General features: G+C 43.0%; 1 protein-coding gene and 1 pseudogene across 1 annotated transcript in view; both read right to left on the reverse strand.

The window, feature by feature from the left end:
- CHN2 (chimerin 2) overlaps positions 1-17,721 on the reverse strand; it is a 304,184-nt gene that overhangs the window by 123,553 nt on the left and 162,910 nt on the right. The window contains exon 3 of the mRNA XM_086693622.1: positions 14,530-14,585. Coding sequence (XP_086549748.1) covers positions 14,530-14,585 — 56 coding nt within the window. The remainder of the gene's footprint in view (positions 1-14,529; positions 14,586-17,721) is intronic.
- On the reverse strand, positions 10,305-10,428 carry LOC112867121 (small nucleolar RNA U3; annotated as a pseudogene).

Raw genomic sequence — 17,721 nt, forward strand, 5'->3', positions numbered from 1 at the left:
AATACCCAATAGTGGAATTACCGGGTCACATGGCAATTCTAGTTTTAATGTTTTGAGGAACCTCCGTAGTGTTTTCCACAGTGGCTGTACCAGCTTGCATTCCCACCAACAGCGGACGAGAATTCCTTTTTCTCCACACCCTTACCAATGCTTATTATTTTTTTGTTATGTATCTTATATATACACAATGGAATATTACTCAGTCATAAAAAAGAATGGGCTCTTGCCATTCGTGACAATAGGGATGGACCTAGAGGGTATTTTGCTAAGTGAAATAAGTCAGAGAAAGACACAATATGATTTCACTTACATGTCGAATCTAAAAAACAAAACAAATGAATAAACAAACAAACAGAAGGCAGAAACAGACCCATAAATACAGAGAGTAAACCGGCCGTCGCCAGAGCAGGAGGGTGGAGGGATGGGCAAAATGGGTGTGTGGGGGGGTAGGAGATACAGGCTTCTAGTTATGAAATGAATAAATCACATAGATAAAAGGTACAGCAGAGGGAATCATCGGTGGTATTTTAACAGTGTGGTATGGTGACGGGGGTAGCTACATTTGTGGTGAACACAGCATATGGATCAACTCGTTGAATCACTATGTTGGACACTTGAAACTAATGTAACATAGTATATTAACTATAGTTCAATAAAAATACATACATAAATAGGGGTGCCTGAGTGGCTCAGTCGGTTAAGCATCTGACTTCGGCTCGGGTCATGATCTCACGGTTTGTGAGTTCGAGCCCCGCGTCGGGCTCTGGGCTGACAGCTCAGAGCCTGGAACCTGCTTCGGATTCTGTGTCTCCCTCTGTCTGCCCCTCCGCTGCTTGCACTCTGTCTCTCGCATTGTCTCAAAAATAAGTAAATACTTAAAAAATATAAGTAAGTAAGAGGTAAATGCTGCCATCTCAGGAAAATCTTTCCTGACTGCCTCAAACCAGCTTAGGTATTATTTCTTCTCCTCCCTCTGAACTAAAGGCCTGATTTAGGGCCATAATTTTAGTGGAATTGGGATTGTTGGCTTTATGACCTCTAGAAGTAAGCTTTTTGAGGGAAAGGCATCTGTCTTTCTCTGTTGTCCTGGTACCCAACAGCATATCTTGTACTATAAATAGTAATAATTGCTAATAGTTATTAAGAACTTGCAATGTGCCAGGCATTGTCCTAAGCACTGTCTTTACATATATTTAACCCATTCAATCCTCATGACTACCCAGTAGGTAAGATCTATTACGCCCATTTCCAAAGGGTGAATTGAGGCACAGAGAAGCAGAGTATAAAAGCAGACTGTATTATCCTGGAGCTTGGGCCCTAAAGCATCACACTCTATTGCCTAGAACTGCATCAGTCCTGCTTCCCAGATCCCTGGAGATGTCCTGCTTTACATACCCTTTCTAAAGCCCTTGGTTCAGCTTTTTTTTCCCCACTAAGGTAATTGATTCATATCCTTCCAACTACCCTCCATCTCCCATCTTTTCTTTCTTTTCCCAAAATTTAGCCAAAGTTGATTTCTATTGCTCATAACAGAATCCTAAGTGATATTCCCATTAAATCCCAATCTCCAAGGCAGGAACCAGGGTAGCTGTAAGGTTTACCAAGCTCCACAGGGGGTTCTGACACATCCCAGGACAGGGAAGCACAACTTTGGGCAGCAGTTCCAAAACATGGAGAGAATGAATACCTTCCCGGAAGCTTGCGATATCTTCCTAAGACTTCTACGTGGATTTTTACCCAGTCTATGTGGATTTTGATCCTACTCTCACTGTAGGCTTCCAAGAACACCCAAAAGTCTAGCCATGGGTAGCACTCACCTTTCCAACTGGCCTGGAGCATCTTCCCAGCAGCTCATTTTGACCCAGTCTTCCTTGCACATCTTCCCTGGCACTCATTTCTTGGCTTCCTGTGTTGGCCCCCAACACCCACCTTGATCCCTCCTTGTGTGGACAACCCAATTACGTATCCTGCTCTGACTCTGCTCTGGCACTGTTGGCTAGGGCTTCCTATTCATCCTTTGGCATCCTGAAGCCACAGCTCCACATAAAATGGCTCTTTCCTCCCATCAAGCCAAACCCCATGGAGGTCAGCCATATTGGCCAGACTGGCTGGCCTCCCACCAGCACAAGAGAATCAAACACGGTGGGTCCATCTGTCCATCCTCCTGATACTTCCTACAGATAGGCATCATATTTTTAAAAATCCCATAAAAGAGAAACAAAATTCGGGACTTAAGCATAGATAGAAACTTTATGTTAATATCTAATCTCATATTCTTCTTGCATCAAAATACATCTTCCCCTCCATTGGTCTTTGGTGCAGATGAGAACGTGAGACTATTCTCTATAGGATAAGGTTTCCTAAAAGCCATCTCCGTGTCACCTGATTGCTTGTTCTTCCACTAAATAATTCTTGTTCTTCTAACTTTTTCTAATAGATCCTATTTCCAATCCTTAATTCATCTTCAGTATTCCCCTTGGAACTCTTTTTAAATTCTCCCAATAGCTCTTAGGTTCAAAAAAGCTTGAAGTACCCAATAGAACTGAATCGAATCAAGGGAAAACTCAATGCTGCTATTAAATTTCTAGGGGGAAAAAGATTGGGTGAGTATACCCATTTAATTCTTCATTCTTGTTAGTAAATTCTTTCCTTCAAAGCTGAATAGCATTTGGGTTAAGTGGTCCTGTACATACTTTGGAAAGGGCAAAGAACACCCATCATTCTCTTTCTTCTCCTTTTTTTCTCCCTCCTTCTAGAAACGTAAGAGTATTTAAATATAAGTATTCGGTGTAAGTATTCAAATGCATGTGTTCCAACCGATGAATAGAATTAATCTACCTAAAGAAAAAGAAAGGCAGCCAGAACTTGGGAGGTGATAGAAATGAAAGATTGTCTAGTGAAAGGTCCTCAATCTTTTCTGCATTATAATCTTTCTTTGGAGCCATTTTACATGCTTTTTTCTTCCTAATCATCTCTCCCAAATGAAATTTTAATACTACAGATAGACTGTATATCTGTTTATGCTCTATATGTGCATCTGTGCTTTACACATTGAAAAAGGCTGTGTCCCCTTAAGAACTGATGTTCCCCCCTTCCCTTCAATATGACCCCAATTGAGAACTCATTGTCTGGTGAGATCACTGTGGCCTTCAGAATGCTTTTAACATTTGTTCTTCCTACAGGGAGGTGGAATATCTATCTTTGGCTCCTTCTTATAGATAAGAAAGCTGCCCTTCGGAGTGGTAAATTAGCTTGGTCACAGTCCTACCCAGGGCCAACAGCAGATTTAGGGTTGAAACCCAGTCCCTGATTTCAGCTCTAGTATTCATTTGTCTATATGGTGATGATGCCATAAAATCCAGAAGCCTGTTCCCTATTATTTTAAAAAATTACCTAATTTAGCATTTCTGAAACAGGCGATCCCCCTAAAATAATTCCCAACATGGTAATAAATAAGAGTGAAAGTGCCTTATTAATAATTGTCCTTGCTTTTGAATCCTTTTCCTGACAAATTAGTCCACGTTAAAAATTCCTGAGCTAGCTTTATGGTCCTCCAGCAGCTCTGACATGAGACACTCTCCTGCTGTTCAGGGCTGTGCACCCAAGAGATTGTTTTTGTTCCCTGAGCCGAAGCACATCCTGCCCCTGCTCTTCTCGTACAGACCATCTTTGTTTTTTCTTCTTGACCTTTTATTATGAACATGTTCATACATACAGAGAAACTGAAAGCCTTTTACAGCAAACGCTCATATACACGCCACCTAGATTTTATAATATTTGCTATACTTGCTTTATGACATAACTATTCATTCTTCCCTCTCTCCGCCCACTAATTCAACGTTTTTAGGGGCTGAATTTCATAGTAAGTTGCAGACATAGCACTCTTTACCCCAAATGCGTCAACACGTAAGTCATCAATCAGAATCAGTAACACATAAACTTTTCATAGGAGGGTAATACCAGCATTATTCTTGGAATTAAAGGAAGTGAATTTAGTTGACATGTTCAGGTAGTATTCTGAGATCAACAGAATCCACACACCTCTTTAATTTCCTGCTTATGGAGCGTGCCCCCTTTTCTAACAGGCTCCCATTTCTTGACGGGGAGAAAAGTGGCCCTGAGAAAGCTGGTAAAAGAATACCTGCTTATTGTCTCTGCCTTGGCCTTGTCTATCAATTTACACGTGTTAAATATGAAGGCCAAAACGTTTCTTAAAATGGCTCAGGATCAAATTCATCCCAAATAACAGGACTCAAATTCCCTCTTTTTTGCTAACATCTGTATAGTGCTCGGGAGATGGTAGAAATTAAAGACCAATTCTTCCCATATATGAATGCCAGACACTGTTAAGGGCTTTGTATCTATTAACTCACTCTTCAAGTTACTTTTGGGGTAAGACCAAGGGTTGACAAATGTTTCCTGGCAAGGCTAGATGGTAAGTACTTTAGGCTTTGAGGACCATCTAGTCTCAGTTTCAAGTACTCAACTAGTCATGGAAGCATGAAAGTAGCCATAGACAATATGGAAAGGAATGAGCATTGCTGTGTTCTATTAAAACTTTATTGGGGCGCCTGGGTGGCGCAGTCGGTTAAGCGTCCAACTTCAGACAGGTCACGATCTCGCGGTCCGTGAGTTCGAGCCCCGCGTCGGGCTCTGGGCTGATGGCTCGGAGCCTGGAGCCTGTTTCCGATTCTGTGTCTCCCTCTCTCTCTGCCCCTCCCCCGTTCATGCTCTGTCTCTCTCTGTCCCAAAAATAAATAAACGTTGAAAAAAAATGTTTAAAAAAAAACTTTATTTACCAAAACAGTCGACAGGCTATTGTTTGCTAATGCCAATGCTACACTAACCAATTAACATTCTTTAAACTCCATTCTTCAAACTCGGTGTCAGAACAACTTACAGTTAGCTCAAAACTCCGAGCTTGCCAGTGGCTCAAAGGCCTTTTTGTTTAATGGTGGGTCAGATCATCTCTTTGTATTTGTGCCCTTCCAACTCTTCTGTACTGGGAAGAGAGAATCATTAATTTTTAATCTATGAGAGACTGATGCCAACTTAAAATCAAAAAGAGCTAAGGCAGAAAATGGTTCAATTATTCAGTTAAACAACTCAGAAGACTAAAACACTAAGGGGTCTGATCTGCGTCCCTGAATTGAAAGGTATTGCTGAAGCATCATTAAGCATGGTCTTTGAGAAGTCATGGAACCCTGAGGGCTACAGCAAGAGCAAAGGGACAGACCAGAAAAGTGTAATTACAGACTTGGTCGAAATACTCAGGGAGATACGAGAACGATTCATCGAACAATCGATGTGTCATTACCTAGAAGGACACAAGGTGCTGGATGGCAACCAATATGCCTTTGTTCAGCTCCACCAAGGCTCTTCAATTTCCTTCCACAGTGAACGGGGAGATGACACTGACTATGTAAATAAGGAGGAGGGAAGAGATACCACCGCTAAAGTAAAGCTTGCTATTCTGTCCAACAAGACAGGGGGGATGCTGTGTATTTAGAGCTAATGTCAAGTGAGACTATGATTTGTTAAAGAACACAGCCAAAGGTGGTTGATTACCAATGGCTCAGCGTCAGCCTGGAGACGATGAGGGGAGTGGTAGATTGAGGCAAGGAGGTGGAGCCAGGAGAGTACCAGTGCTGGACTGACTTTCATTAGCAAATTAGTCATCTACAAACCCAAATTGAGAAATGCTCATTAGGCACACAGATGATCCACTGAATTGAGAGACTACCGTCTTGGGATACAGAAACAGAATAATATAATTCAAAGTATTCCTGACGTAATGATAATGGATTTGGTATTTTTATTAACGCAAATGGCCATTAAAAGAAAGAGCACATTATCAAAGATTTGTACATATTCCTCAAGATAAGGAAAACATCTAAAAAAGAGCTGGAACTCATAATAGTACATACAGAATATGAACACACATGAATATGAAGCATCTTAGAATGGGACTTAAATATTTTTAAAAATTTTTAACGTTTAGTTTTTGAGAGACAGAGAGAGACAGAGCATGAGCAGGGGAGGAGCAGAGAGAGAGGGAGACACAGAATCCAAAGCAAGCTCCAGGCTCCGAGCTGTCAGCATAGAACCCGATGTGGGGCTTGAACCCACGAACCATGAGATCATGACCTGAGCTGAAGCCGGATGCTTAGCCGACTGAGTCACCCAGGTGCTTCTAAATATTTTTGCCTGTAATACAAACCTAACAGTAAGAAGTATAACAAACTGGGCAGTGGGGTGGGAATAGGAAAGCAGGCTAAATTAAGTACTTGACCATACTCATACAAGGATTCATATTTGGCCTCTGCAACATTCCAGGTACGGAAAAGCTAGACATAGCAAAGAAAGGCAAAAGCAAAATATTTTTAAAGGGTGGGGAAATAACATCCAGGAGGAAGCACATCCGGATGAAAAACAGAAGGCTACGGGGTGACTTGGCATCTACTTCGAAATTCATGAGGAGTCTAGCACAGTGCAAGCCAAACAGGAAGCATCATGAGGGGACAGGCATCCTGAGGCTTCTATCTTAGAGTGCAGGGAAGGGAGGAGGACAAAGAAATCAGAGGGAAGGAGAACACTCACACTCGAGCGCGTGTCAAGACAACATCAGCGTTCGTTAAAACACAGATTGCTGGGCCCTGTCTTCAAGTTTGTGATTCAGCCGGTCTGGGGTGGGCCAGGGAATCCGCACTTCTGAAAGTTCCCAGGTGATGCTGGAGCCACTGGCCCTGGGACCACAGTGGCGAATCACCGGGTTAGAAGCCCAGTCCTAGGTTTGGTCTGGGTTTGATTCAGACTCTGTCCCTCCTGCGCTGTTTGTCTCATTTCCTCTTGTAAAGTGAGAGGGGGTAACAATCCCCATGGGACTGCTGTGAGGACTATCACGGCTAAAACTCGAACCCAGTGCTCCGGGCACAGCAGGCAATCCGAGTGTGTTCCTTCTATTGCTTGCAATGAAAAGACGGACAAGAAGTAAATAAATGGGCAACGTCATTGAGGGAGGACCTTTTAAAATAGGGATGGTCTGAAACCATACCACCCACATTTTTCTGACGGCAAGGAGAGTCATGGTTACAGACCTGTTTTCAAACGTCTCACTGCTTGGCCAGCCGGGCCACACTCCCTGAGGAGATTAGGCTTGCCCAGGGCCAAGTGTGGCTTCACTTTCCTCAGCATTATTTCTCAGTTAACGTTTAACCAGGTGAGTAAATGCAAAGCTTGTCTGTAAAACCTTACTGGGGCACTCAGTGCTTTGTACCCGCTCTCCTTCTCGGATAACCCTGGCCACAACTGAACTCTTGCGGGACCTGACCTCTGAGTCACAAAGCAGGCACACTGGGCACCAGCTACTGAGGAGGCGAGACATCTACTTCCTGTTCGGGTGTGTAAGGTTGGCCCTACGAAATCCAGCACTTTGGCATAACCACTCTGCTGCAGTCTGGCCCGCCCCCCTCCCACCTCTCATCAACGAGTGACGTATCTTGGGTTCTTAACGGCTGTCACGGGTTAGGTAAGGGTAACAGAGCATGTGTTGTACCCCATGATGCTATCGGCGGTTCTGTTTTCCTAAAACAACTAATTACACAAGGTCGTCTCAAGTAATTGCATCAAGGAATACACACGTTCAAGTTTGACTCTCAGAAATAAAAATCACCCGGAGAGGGGAGCCTGGGTGGCTCAGTTGGTTAAGCGTCCGACTTCAGCTCAGGTCACGATCTCGTGGTCCGCGAGTTCGAGCCCCGCGTCGGGCTCTGGGCTGATGGCTCGAAGCATGGAGCCTGCTTCCAATTTTGTGTCTCCCTCTCTCTCTGCCCCTCCCCTGTTCATGCTCTGTCTCTCTCTCTCAAAAATAAATAAATATTAAAAAAAATTTTTTTTTTAAATATTAAAAAAAAAATCACCCGGAGAGATCAAGGGAGCTTCTCAAGAAATGCTACTTTATTATCAATCACTGTTTAATCTCCCCTTTACCTTCCTTGTTTGGTTTTAAGAAGAGACCTTCCGCCTTTGCCTCAATTTATGCTTCGGCATAGATACTGTTCTTTGATGGCTCTCTCCAGTCCAGCCCACCTGTCCTCTTGGCTCGGAGCCCCTGAGCCTCTGCATTCTGTAGCAGGAGTCCCTTATTCTCTGTTCGTGATATCACCTTGCAAATGACTAAATATTTATAGGTCCAAACATGCAGGGTCTGCATTACATTAGAAGCAGTTCAAAGTAGTCTAAAGAGAGTGACTTCTTTTTTGGAGGGTTATGTATTTTGGTAGATGGCAGTGCTTGTCAATAAGAACTTTAAAAAAAAAAAAGGCCCAAATTTTTGGTTGTGTATTTAGAAAAAATAAAACTCACCTATCTAAAATTTTTTCTAACATTTTTTTTTAATATTTTATTTATTTTTGAGACAGAGCATGAGCAGGGGCAGGGCGGAGAGAGAGGGAGACACAGAATCTGAAAGAGGCTCCAGGCTCTGAGCCCTCAGCACAGAGCCTGATGCGGGGCTTGAAATCATCAACTGCGAGATCATCAACTTGAAATCATCAACTGCGACCTGAGCTGAAGTCGGACGCTCAACCAACTGCACCACCCAGGCGCCCCGAACATTGGTTTTATTGAAAAGCTTTGCCCCTTTACTGCAGTAGGTCGGTCTATAACCAAAGCAAGTCAAACTCAAGATGGAATCATATCAAGAAAAGAGCCTGACTGCATTACAGAGTGAACTAAAAGCTTAGGAGAAATAAGGATGAAAAATGCCCTTTATTCTAGGTTGCGTCAATATGAAGGGGAAAAAAAGGAGACCAATGGAGAAAGTCTAGGATGAGAAGAACAGAAATATTTCTTACCAGGGAAGAAACAGCTTTCTGATCACTACACATTAAGCCAATTAAAAGGTAATGGGATTGATTTTTGTTTGTGGCTTGCAGAATCAATCTCATTATGTTAGAGACGTACCTTGTCTAAATGTCTTGAGTCAGTAAGAGTTTTAATGTTCCCCCAAATGCACATATGTTTAAAAACATTTATTTTCAATGAGTAAAATAAGAAAAGGGGGAGGATTGTAGAATAGTAGAAAACCTCCTGAGTTTACTTTAAATCAGATTCTAAATGGACTGAGTTAGTTGAGAATGACATGGTCAATCAATATGGCTTGTTAAGATCTTCCAGATACGACTAAGACAAGATAAATGCCTCAAGCTACAAGACTATAAGACTGTAAAGCCCAGGTATGGTGAATCAAAATTTTAAAAGCATAATGAGAAAGTGAAATGCTTTTGTAGACTGAAAAGAACAATTTTGACAAATAAAGGTACAAGAAAGTGAAATGGGCAGATATTTAGGGACACCCCAAACTAGAGAAAATGGGGCATTTAAAGTGATATTTACAAAGTGAATACAATTCACTAGCAGGTAAAATCAGGTGTTATCGCAATTTGAGCTTGGTCATTATCATCTATACTTGGCCAATCAAGGAAAAAAAGCTGGTTCTGGTCATGAATGCTAGAAACCTCAGTTCTACAATCCACTTTTGCATTAAAAAAAAAAAAAAAAAAAAAAAACCAGGAAACTTTCCAAAATATATTATTCTACGGCAAGAGAGAGAGAAAGTAAAGCTGCACAGAAGGGAGAACAACTTGAAGTAATAGTACGCAGTTTTATTTCCCTTTTTGGAAATTGCTTTTTATGATTCCCTACTCACGCCAGCAATTTCAAAAAGACAAATGACACCAAATCACTTAGTCACAAAAGAATTTCTACTTCTTGTATGTTCTTTAGGTAATTCTAGCAGAGCTTGACTTTCAATTAGTCATGCAAGTAAATCTTGACGTGTTGGCCTTTTGGAAAGGCCAAAAGAAATTTAGAATATTCCAGGAAAAAAAAAATATTAGTCTGTGTTTAAGTAAGAACCTTAACATCTGCCAAAAGTCCAAGTCACTACCCTAATAACAGCATTGGGTAAATCTGATATGCTATTAGTAATAGTTTGAGAATTCCAAATTCCTTATGTTAGTGGTCTCCATTTTTTCCCCATTTTACCATATATTTACTGATTGCCCACTGCAGTTTGGCGCTGGCTTCAATGCTAGGGAAGTCCACGCAATGAAGACCAATGAACTCTCTGGAGCATGTATTTTCCTGGAGGGAGACGTAGAAGTGACAAGCAGACAAGTACAAGAGAAAGTATATTAGATAGCGTATCAAGGGCTACAAACAAAATAAACAGGGTGATACGACCAAGGAGATCTGATGGTTGGGGCAGTCCCTTTTTTTTTTTTTTTTTTTTTTTAAACCACTCAGCCTGTGTCCTCTCCCTCTTACTCCCCCAAAGGAGGAGAAGAACAATCACCAGTGGCAATAAGCAGTTGCCGAAGCAACACCTAGAGCCACCTTCGCGAAGCTCAGGAGAGAACACTGCGATGGAGAGGTGCTAATTTTCATGGGGTTCGGGGAAGGCTTCTGTTATTAGCTGAACTCTGATCTGAAACCTGGACATGCAGAGAACACTGGAAAATTCCAGGCAAAGGGCGGATCTGAAGATCCTGTAGTTGCAATGTTGTGGTTGGCTTGATGGAGGGGAGCAGAGGCTAGCCGGGAGGCAGGGCAGTGCGCTCCCAGGAGAATGGTATAGGCAGGGAGGTGACCCGTACAGGAGCCCCACCACTGCCCACACGCATAGCAAGGAGTCCTGCTTTCATTTTAAGAGCGACGGGAAGCCGTTGAAGCTGTTCGATTTTATATTTAATAATTATGATCTGGGCTCCTGTTTGGTGAATGGAGAGAGAGAGAGAGAGAGAGAGAGAGAGAGAGAGATGAGGGTGGGAAGAGAGGAGTCTAGGTCTTGGAGGGGGAGAGGGGTCAGTTCTCTTTTGAATGTTAGACTACAGGTGGCCGATGGGACATCTCCTTGAGGAGGTCAAGCAGACAGATGGAACAAGGTGTTTGGGGCCCAGGGAGAAGTCTTAGTTAGAGGTACACGTTTGGGAGTCAACATTCACAGTTCCTTCCTGACCACCCAGGCACCTATTTGGTAATCAATGAACTGCTTTCAAAATGACCGATAGATAATGGTGGGAAAGGGCGAGAGAATTTTGTATACAAGAAGATGTTTTGAATCTCCTGGCAAGGAGCACTCAGGAAATGTTAGTAGAGGGCCAAGTGCGGTGGCTACTCGATAAATACGTATTCACAGCGATGAATCTCGAGAAAGCAGGGAACCGTCATTTCCCTCGCTGCTTACACCCTCTGTTCCTCATCCTCGGTATCTTTTCTCCTGGTGGTTTTGAATTCCTGATCCAGGCATCTTGCTTTGTTCTTGATCCCTGTCTTTTGGACTCTCCCATGCAGAGAACACGGTCATCGCTCCGACTCTGTCCCTAATGATCGCGTCCGAACCTCTTCTTCACAGGTTTCTGAATCTGCCTTGAATCGGGAACACTGAGTACTTATTATGTGCCAAGCCCTATTCTAGACACTTACCACATATATCCCGTTTACAGCACCCTGCCAAGTAGATATTGGCCCTTGGAGTAGAGTAGACCTTCATCTCCCTGAGGAAGTAAGTGCGTGACTCTAGTTAGTCAGAAAGTGGCACAGCACGAATCCAAAGCAAGGCCAGCTGACTCTGTAGCTGGGGTCCTCTGCCTGCATTCCCAAAGCTCCCTGGATTTTGCCTGCTGAATCCGGTGGTCCCCTCGACTCATCTAGGTCCCCAGCAAAGTCTGTTAGGGGGCTGGTATCTGTTGACGGCCAGCAAGCGTTCAAGTCACGCTGGCCTGTGTCTTTACCCTTGAGCAACAGTGTTCCGTATCTGCGTGACTACAGACCCCGCCGGTGCTCTCACGCGAGTCCTCATCGTATTCAGCGGGACGAGCCTAACCTGAGAGGAGCCCCTGGCCCGGGAGGATACGAGCCATCAGAGAGACAAAAGAAACGGGGTACGCTGGAGTAACACAGCAGGGCAGGCTTGCCGGGGACATGGTGGCTGGGAGCAGACAGGCTGAAGACTAAGAAGGAGGGCGGCTGGACTGTATATAGAAGGAAAACGTGGCCTCTTCATAGCTGGCTAAGGGGTGAGGTGGCAAAGACAAAAAAATCGTAACTCACGGTTCAAAAGAAATAGCCCTTACGGCGTTAGGTAAATGTGCTAATAAAGCGTCAGTCTCTCTGGCCGCATACTCTAACTGAAGGCTTTCTGACTTCATTAGGCATGTCCCCTGAGCATGCAGGTGCGGCACGGGCCAAAGAGACATTTGCTCACACGCTGCCTGTAGCAGAGGCAGCGGTTTCACAGCATCCAAGAGGAGGCCGTGCCTTCACTTGAAGGAGGCCACGTCCCAGGACGCCAAGCAACGTGGGCAGGAACGATCTGCAGCTCCTGTCGCACCGGAGGACCAAGGGAGCTGAAGCCGCTCCAGTTGGCACTGTCCCTCCAAGCAGCACCTGCTCTGCCAGCAACACGCGACCCTTTACTGCCCGACACCTGGCTGGCTGCACGGGCCCCATGCTGCCTGCCGAGGAAATGGAGCTGATGAATATCCATTTCAGGCGAGGTTTCATGGTAGAAATGGGATGTGGAATTTCTAGAGGCAAGCAAGCTATGAGTCCAGCATCAACCAGGTAAGTTATTAATGAATTAAACTGACAAAGGTCGGGGGGTGAAAAGTTGGTTCAAAAGACAGACAAGAGGACAAAAAAAAAAAAAAAAAAAGCCACGCATGCGCTATGTTCTTGAGTGACAGCAGACGGTGATGGCTTGTGGCACACAGCTCTGCTTTGCCAAGAGGTCTGTGGCATTGCCTCCCGACGCAAGTGCAACATTAAAGAGATTTGTGGATCTTTCAGACCCCACTGGACGTCTGAAGAGTTTCAGCTGAATCCTAGGAAGAGCTGTGAAGCTAATCTGAATCTACCCATCTCCACTGCTAACGTTCCACCTGGCTTAGAGGACAAATGACACGGCTCCAAAGATTTTGAGAAGCAAAGTGCGCTCCCTCTCACACGTGCACACACACATGCACCCACACACATGCGTACATATGCAGAGGCAAAATAGTAGATCTTTAATTACACACATCATGATTTTGTTCTCTTCTGATATGACATGCCAAGTATCAATAGCCAAGTTCTTTGCTGTCCCAACACCTAGATCAAAGTCAGAACACAGTGGGCTTTCCATATATATTTGTTGAATAAATGAACAAATGAGCATTTACACTCTCTTTAGATTTTAAGTTCTGGTACGCAACTTTGCCTAGAGACTTCTTCTCAATACCCCTAGGAAAAGTCCTTAGTTGTGTTCTAATTTTACAAAGCATTCTTTTCATGGAGACGTCTGAATCCCTCTAGCTCCCTGCACGGGCTATGATTTTTCTGCTGGAGAAATACTAAATGCAAAGTAGGATCGGAGGAATTTTTAATAGTTTGTGTCTTACTTGTCTCCCCACTCTATTCCAAGCATCTCATTAAATATTTTGTACTTACCCTATTCCTTTCTTATTCCTTATCTTATTCTCCTTTATCGTTGAACAACAAAAGGACAAAAGTCATCAGGGTTTATGACAGGACACAATCAGTTGATGAATTTCAGTATCCCACAGAAGTAAAATTTTATGTAGAAACATTCATTAACTAGTGATAAGTCAGCTCTGGGTGTGGATATCTACGGACCGAAGTCTTTGAGACAGGTTCAAAACCAGATCCCGTCAGTCTTGTAGCCAGAAAGCACTGATGTTCAAGGATGAATCTCAAGGGTGTTGGAACGGGAGCCTTTTCCTCCCAATAAGGCAGATGGGACACTTTAAGTGGCATCTGCTACTGTATATTTAATCTAAGTCGTAATATCAAAAATAAGCAAAGACCCATGGACCTTTGGGTGAAGGATATTAGTTTGACTATTACAGAAACTGGTGCCAGTATAAAACTAGGAAATAGAACCTTCGCCCTGCCTTTCAATCTTGCTGGCATCCCAGACAATAAGAGAAGTGAAGGAGGCCTGGGGATAGTTCTCTGGGCGGTGAGCATTTTTATGAGTTGATACATTTTTAAGCTTATCTCCAAGAATAAAAACAGTCACTTTTCTTGTAGGGACTTTTTTTTAACGTCAAGTAAATGTGACAGAGCATAAAGGTTTGTTAAATATGAATGCTGAGGGGACCTAGATATTTATTATTCTCTGTGTTTTCTCTGTTGGAAGCATTCCATAATAAAAAAAATGATAAAAGAATCAAAACAGCAAGGAAAACACCAAAACACACGTCTTGGGGGTTTTAAAAATGGAGGCTTAATTTGCCTCTGCAATGGTTAAAAACACAAGACCTCTGATTTCAAATTAGTTTGTGAATATTTTTCAAATAACACCCGATTTCAAAATATAGATTACTTAGGTGTTAAATTTGGTGACGCTTTAACAAACAGTAATGTAAATCAACTCCCAGGAAACCGGAAAGCCCTCCTATGTCAACATAGTGCTGACAATTCATCATATTTAACAAGGTGTGTTGGAAATAGCTGAGTACTGACCTCCCCAGGACAAATGATCCTCTTGGGACGAGGGGCCTCTTGCTGTAACTGATATACTGCCAAAAAAAAAAAAAAAAAAAAGATAATTATAATTAGAAAACTACAACACATACCAAAATGTCTTCAAATAGTTCCACCTAAGTATATCTCAAGAACTGCAAATATTTCAAACAAAAAATAAAACAAAAAGGATACAGGCACATTTTTAGACTGAATAAAGTAAGATCATTTATATGGAAATGAGTTACCATGGATGTAAACTGGCAAAATTGATTTTTTTATTCTTTTACAAGGCCAATTTAGTTTCATAATTGTTACTGGCATTGTTCATTTTATGGCTTTCTTGGAAGGTAGGAGTAAAATTCTTCTGACTATTTTAAGAATGGAATTCTACTTTTGAGTATCTAAGCAGTAAGATCACATAATAGGATTCCTGAATTTCCATGATGTCTCCTCACACATCGGGGAAGGACTGGCATTAGCAGAGGAGTGTTATTCTCTGAAATGTCACAGATATGTACAAAGACACCACTGATTCTGTGAGTGGGTAAAACCCCAAGTCCTTTCTCTTTTCATGAGTGCCATTCTTGGCCCACCCATCACCAGGGCTTCTCATCTACATGACTAATTCCCACCCATTGTCATTTCTCTTTCTTGGGTCCCTCAATATCTTAAGAAATAGTAACCCTCTTATATCTTGCTTCAAAGACAGCCTTTCAGGCTTGGGTGTGGAAGAAAGCAGGTTTGTATATAAAAATAAAATTTCAGCCTATTATCCATGATTTTTCTGATTACAATGAGTGATTTTCTGCTGTTCAGCTAGTCTGGTTATTTTTCTTGGAAGGAAACTACCCCAGGTGCCTGGGCGGCTCAGTTAGTTAAGTATTAGACCCTTGATTTTGGCTCGGGTCATGATGTTGTGGCTCATTAGATCAAGTCCTGCATCGTCCTCTGCACCGACAGCTCAGAGATTGTTTGGGATTCTCTCTCTCTCGCTCTCTTCTCTCTCTCTCTCTCTCTCTCTCTCTCTCTCCCTCTCTCTCTGCCCTTCCCTGACTTGCGTGCCCTCTCTTGCTCTCTCTCTCTCTCTAAAATAAACAAACATTAAAAAAAAAAAAGATAAAAGTAAAAAAGAAGGAAACTACCCTATGCAGGTACCTGTGAGCTCTACCTCTTTGAAAGCCAAGCTGATATTATCCTGAGAATCTTGCAAAAGGAAGAATTAATTTTAGACCATATAAATGTATGAAAAGTTACAATTCAGTCACGTAAACTATTTCTAGAAAATGTAGTAAGATAAGCAAAAATTTCTGATCTATTCTTAGGTCTAAAAATAAAAAAAGAAATTTTAACTGAGATGCAGATGGTCATGTGGAAACAGCGATGGAGATGATGGGATGTATTCTGTAATTATGGCTTCTCAATGCCTGCAGCTCAACGTGGTTATTTTCTTACCTAATTAAGTGTAGACTGCCCAGCTTTTGCACAAAGAAGAAACTATCTAACCCTCGTATAGACTTTTTTTTTTGTTTTTTGTTTTTTTTTCAACGTTTTTTAATTTATTTTTGGGACAGAGAGAGACAGAGCATGAACGGGGGAGGGGCAGAGAGAGAGGGAGACACAGAATCGGAAACAGGCTCCAGGCTCCGAGCCATCAGCCCAGAGCCTGACGCGGGGCTCGAACTCACGGACCGTGAGATCGTGACCTGGCTGAAGTCGGACGCTTAACCGACTGCGCCACCCAGGCGCCCCTCGTATAGATGTTTTAACGTGCCACGTTGCCAAGCTGAGTTGCCCAGGCTAATGACAATGCCTGTGTCACTTAAGGACAACTGTACCCATGTATGGCAGATAGAGACAGAGAAGGCTTCTCATCAAAGAGAAAACACGAGGAAGAATTGGCCAAAGATACACAAATAATTGTGGACGTTCCACTGACCATCCCAGTAATGCCCATGCTCTCCTTAAATCATGGGAGAGGCTGCGTGGAATCCTTTATACCTCTTGAATCAGCCCCAATACCTACTACCTGGTTTCCAACAGTGCTGCTATTAATGAGTGTAACGGGACCCAAAAGGGCCAGTTCCTAAAATCGCGGAGCGTTAGACCCAAGGGGAATTGCAGAAGCCACATCCAGAGAATCCTGCCCCCTCCTCTCTTCTCATTGCCAATGCCTCTTGAAGCCAACAGTTATACGTGGCGGTACGGCTGGCTGCACACCATTTTCAATGCCTCGTTTGGAGGTGACAAAAGGAAGTATACATGTTGTAAGACAGGAGCATTTGTTGCTAAGTGTGCCTTTGTAATCCATATCAGCAAATATTTGAACATCTGCTATAGGCCATATACCACAGTCACCATTATATGGAGGCTTTTATGATAAATGGAGAGAAAGGGAGAAGGGAAGGGAACCAGCATATCGAGTGCCTATCATGTGCCAGGGACAATATTTTATTGAAGCTTCAGGAGAAATCAGAAAAAAGAATGCTGCATTATTATCATTCTTATTTTTTAGATGAGGGAACAAGCACAGGACGGTTAAATATTTGCCCTGGGGCATCGGGCTATCCTTTTGAGTCCAGAGCCCTGCTTGTTTTTCTATGCCTCAGGGCCTTTGCACTTGGCTATACCTTCCACCTGGCTTGCTGTTTCCCAAGGTACCCAAATGGCATTTGGTACTCCCTTCTCTTGAGTTTTAAAGATTTAAACTCAATCTTTAAAAAAAATTTTTTTTAATGTTTATTTATTTTTGAGAGAGAGAGAGAGAGACAGGGTGTGAGCAGCGGAGGGGTAGAGAGAGGAGGAGACACAGAATCCAAAGCAGGCTCCAGGCTCCAAGCTGTCAGCACAGAGCCCGAAGTGGGGTTCGAACTCACGTACCGCGAGATCATGACCTGAGCCGAAGTTGGACGCTTAACTGAGCCACCCAGGCGCCCCCACATAAAGCTAAATCTTAAAGGTCACGCTAAGGAGCATGGATGTTCTTCTGTCTGAAAGCGGGGTGACGGTTACATTTTTGAGCAGGGAGAGAACATGATCTGGTCTGTTTCAGCATAATAAGGATAAGTCTATCCAGAAGATACAAGTTGCCAAATTAGGGACACCTACTATGTGCCAGACGCCTTATCTACATCTTCCCATTTAATCTTCCCAACAAACTTCCAAGGTAACTATTACCCTTACTGAGAAAGT

Source organism: Puma concolor, chromosome A2 (genome assembly GCF_028749965.1).
Source record: "Puma concolor isolate L17-30 chromosome A2, mPumCon1.1.hap2, whole genome shotgun sequence".
NCBI lineage: Eukaryota > Metazoa > Chordata > Mammalia > Carnivora > Felidae > Puma > Puma concolor.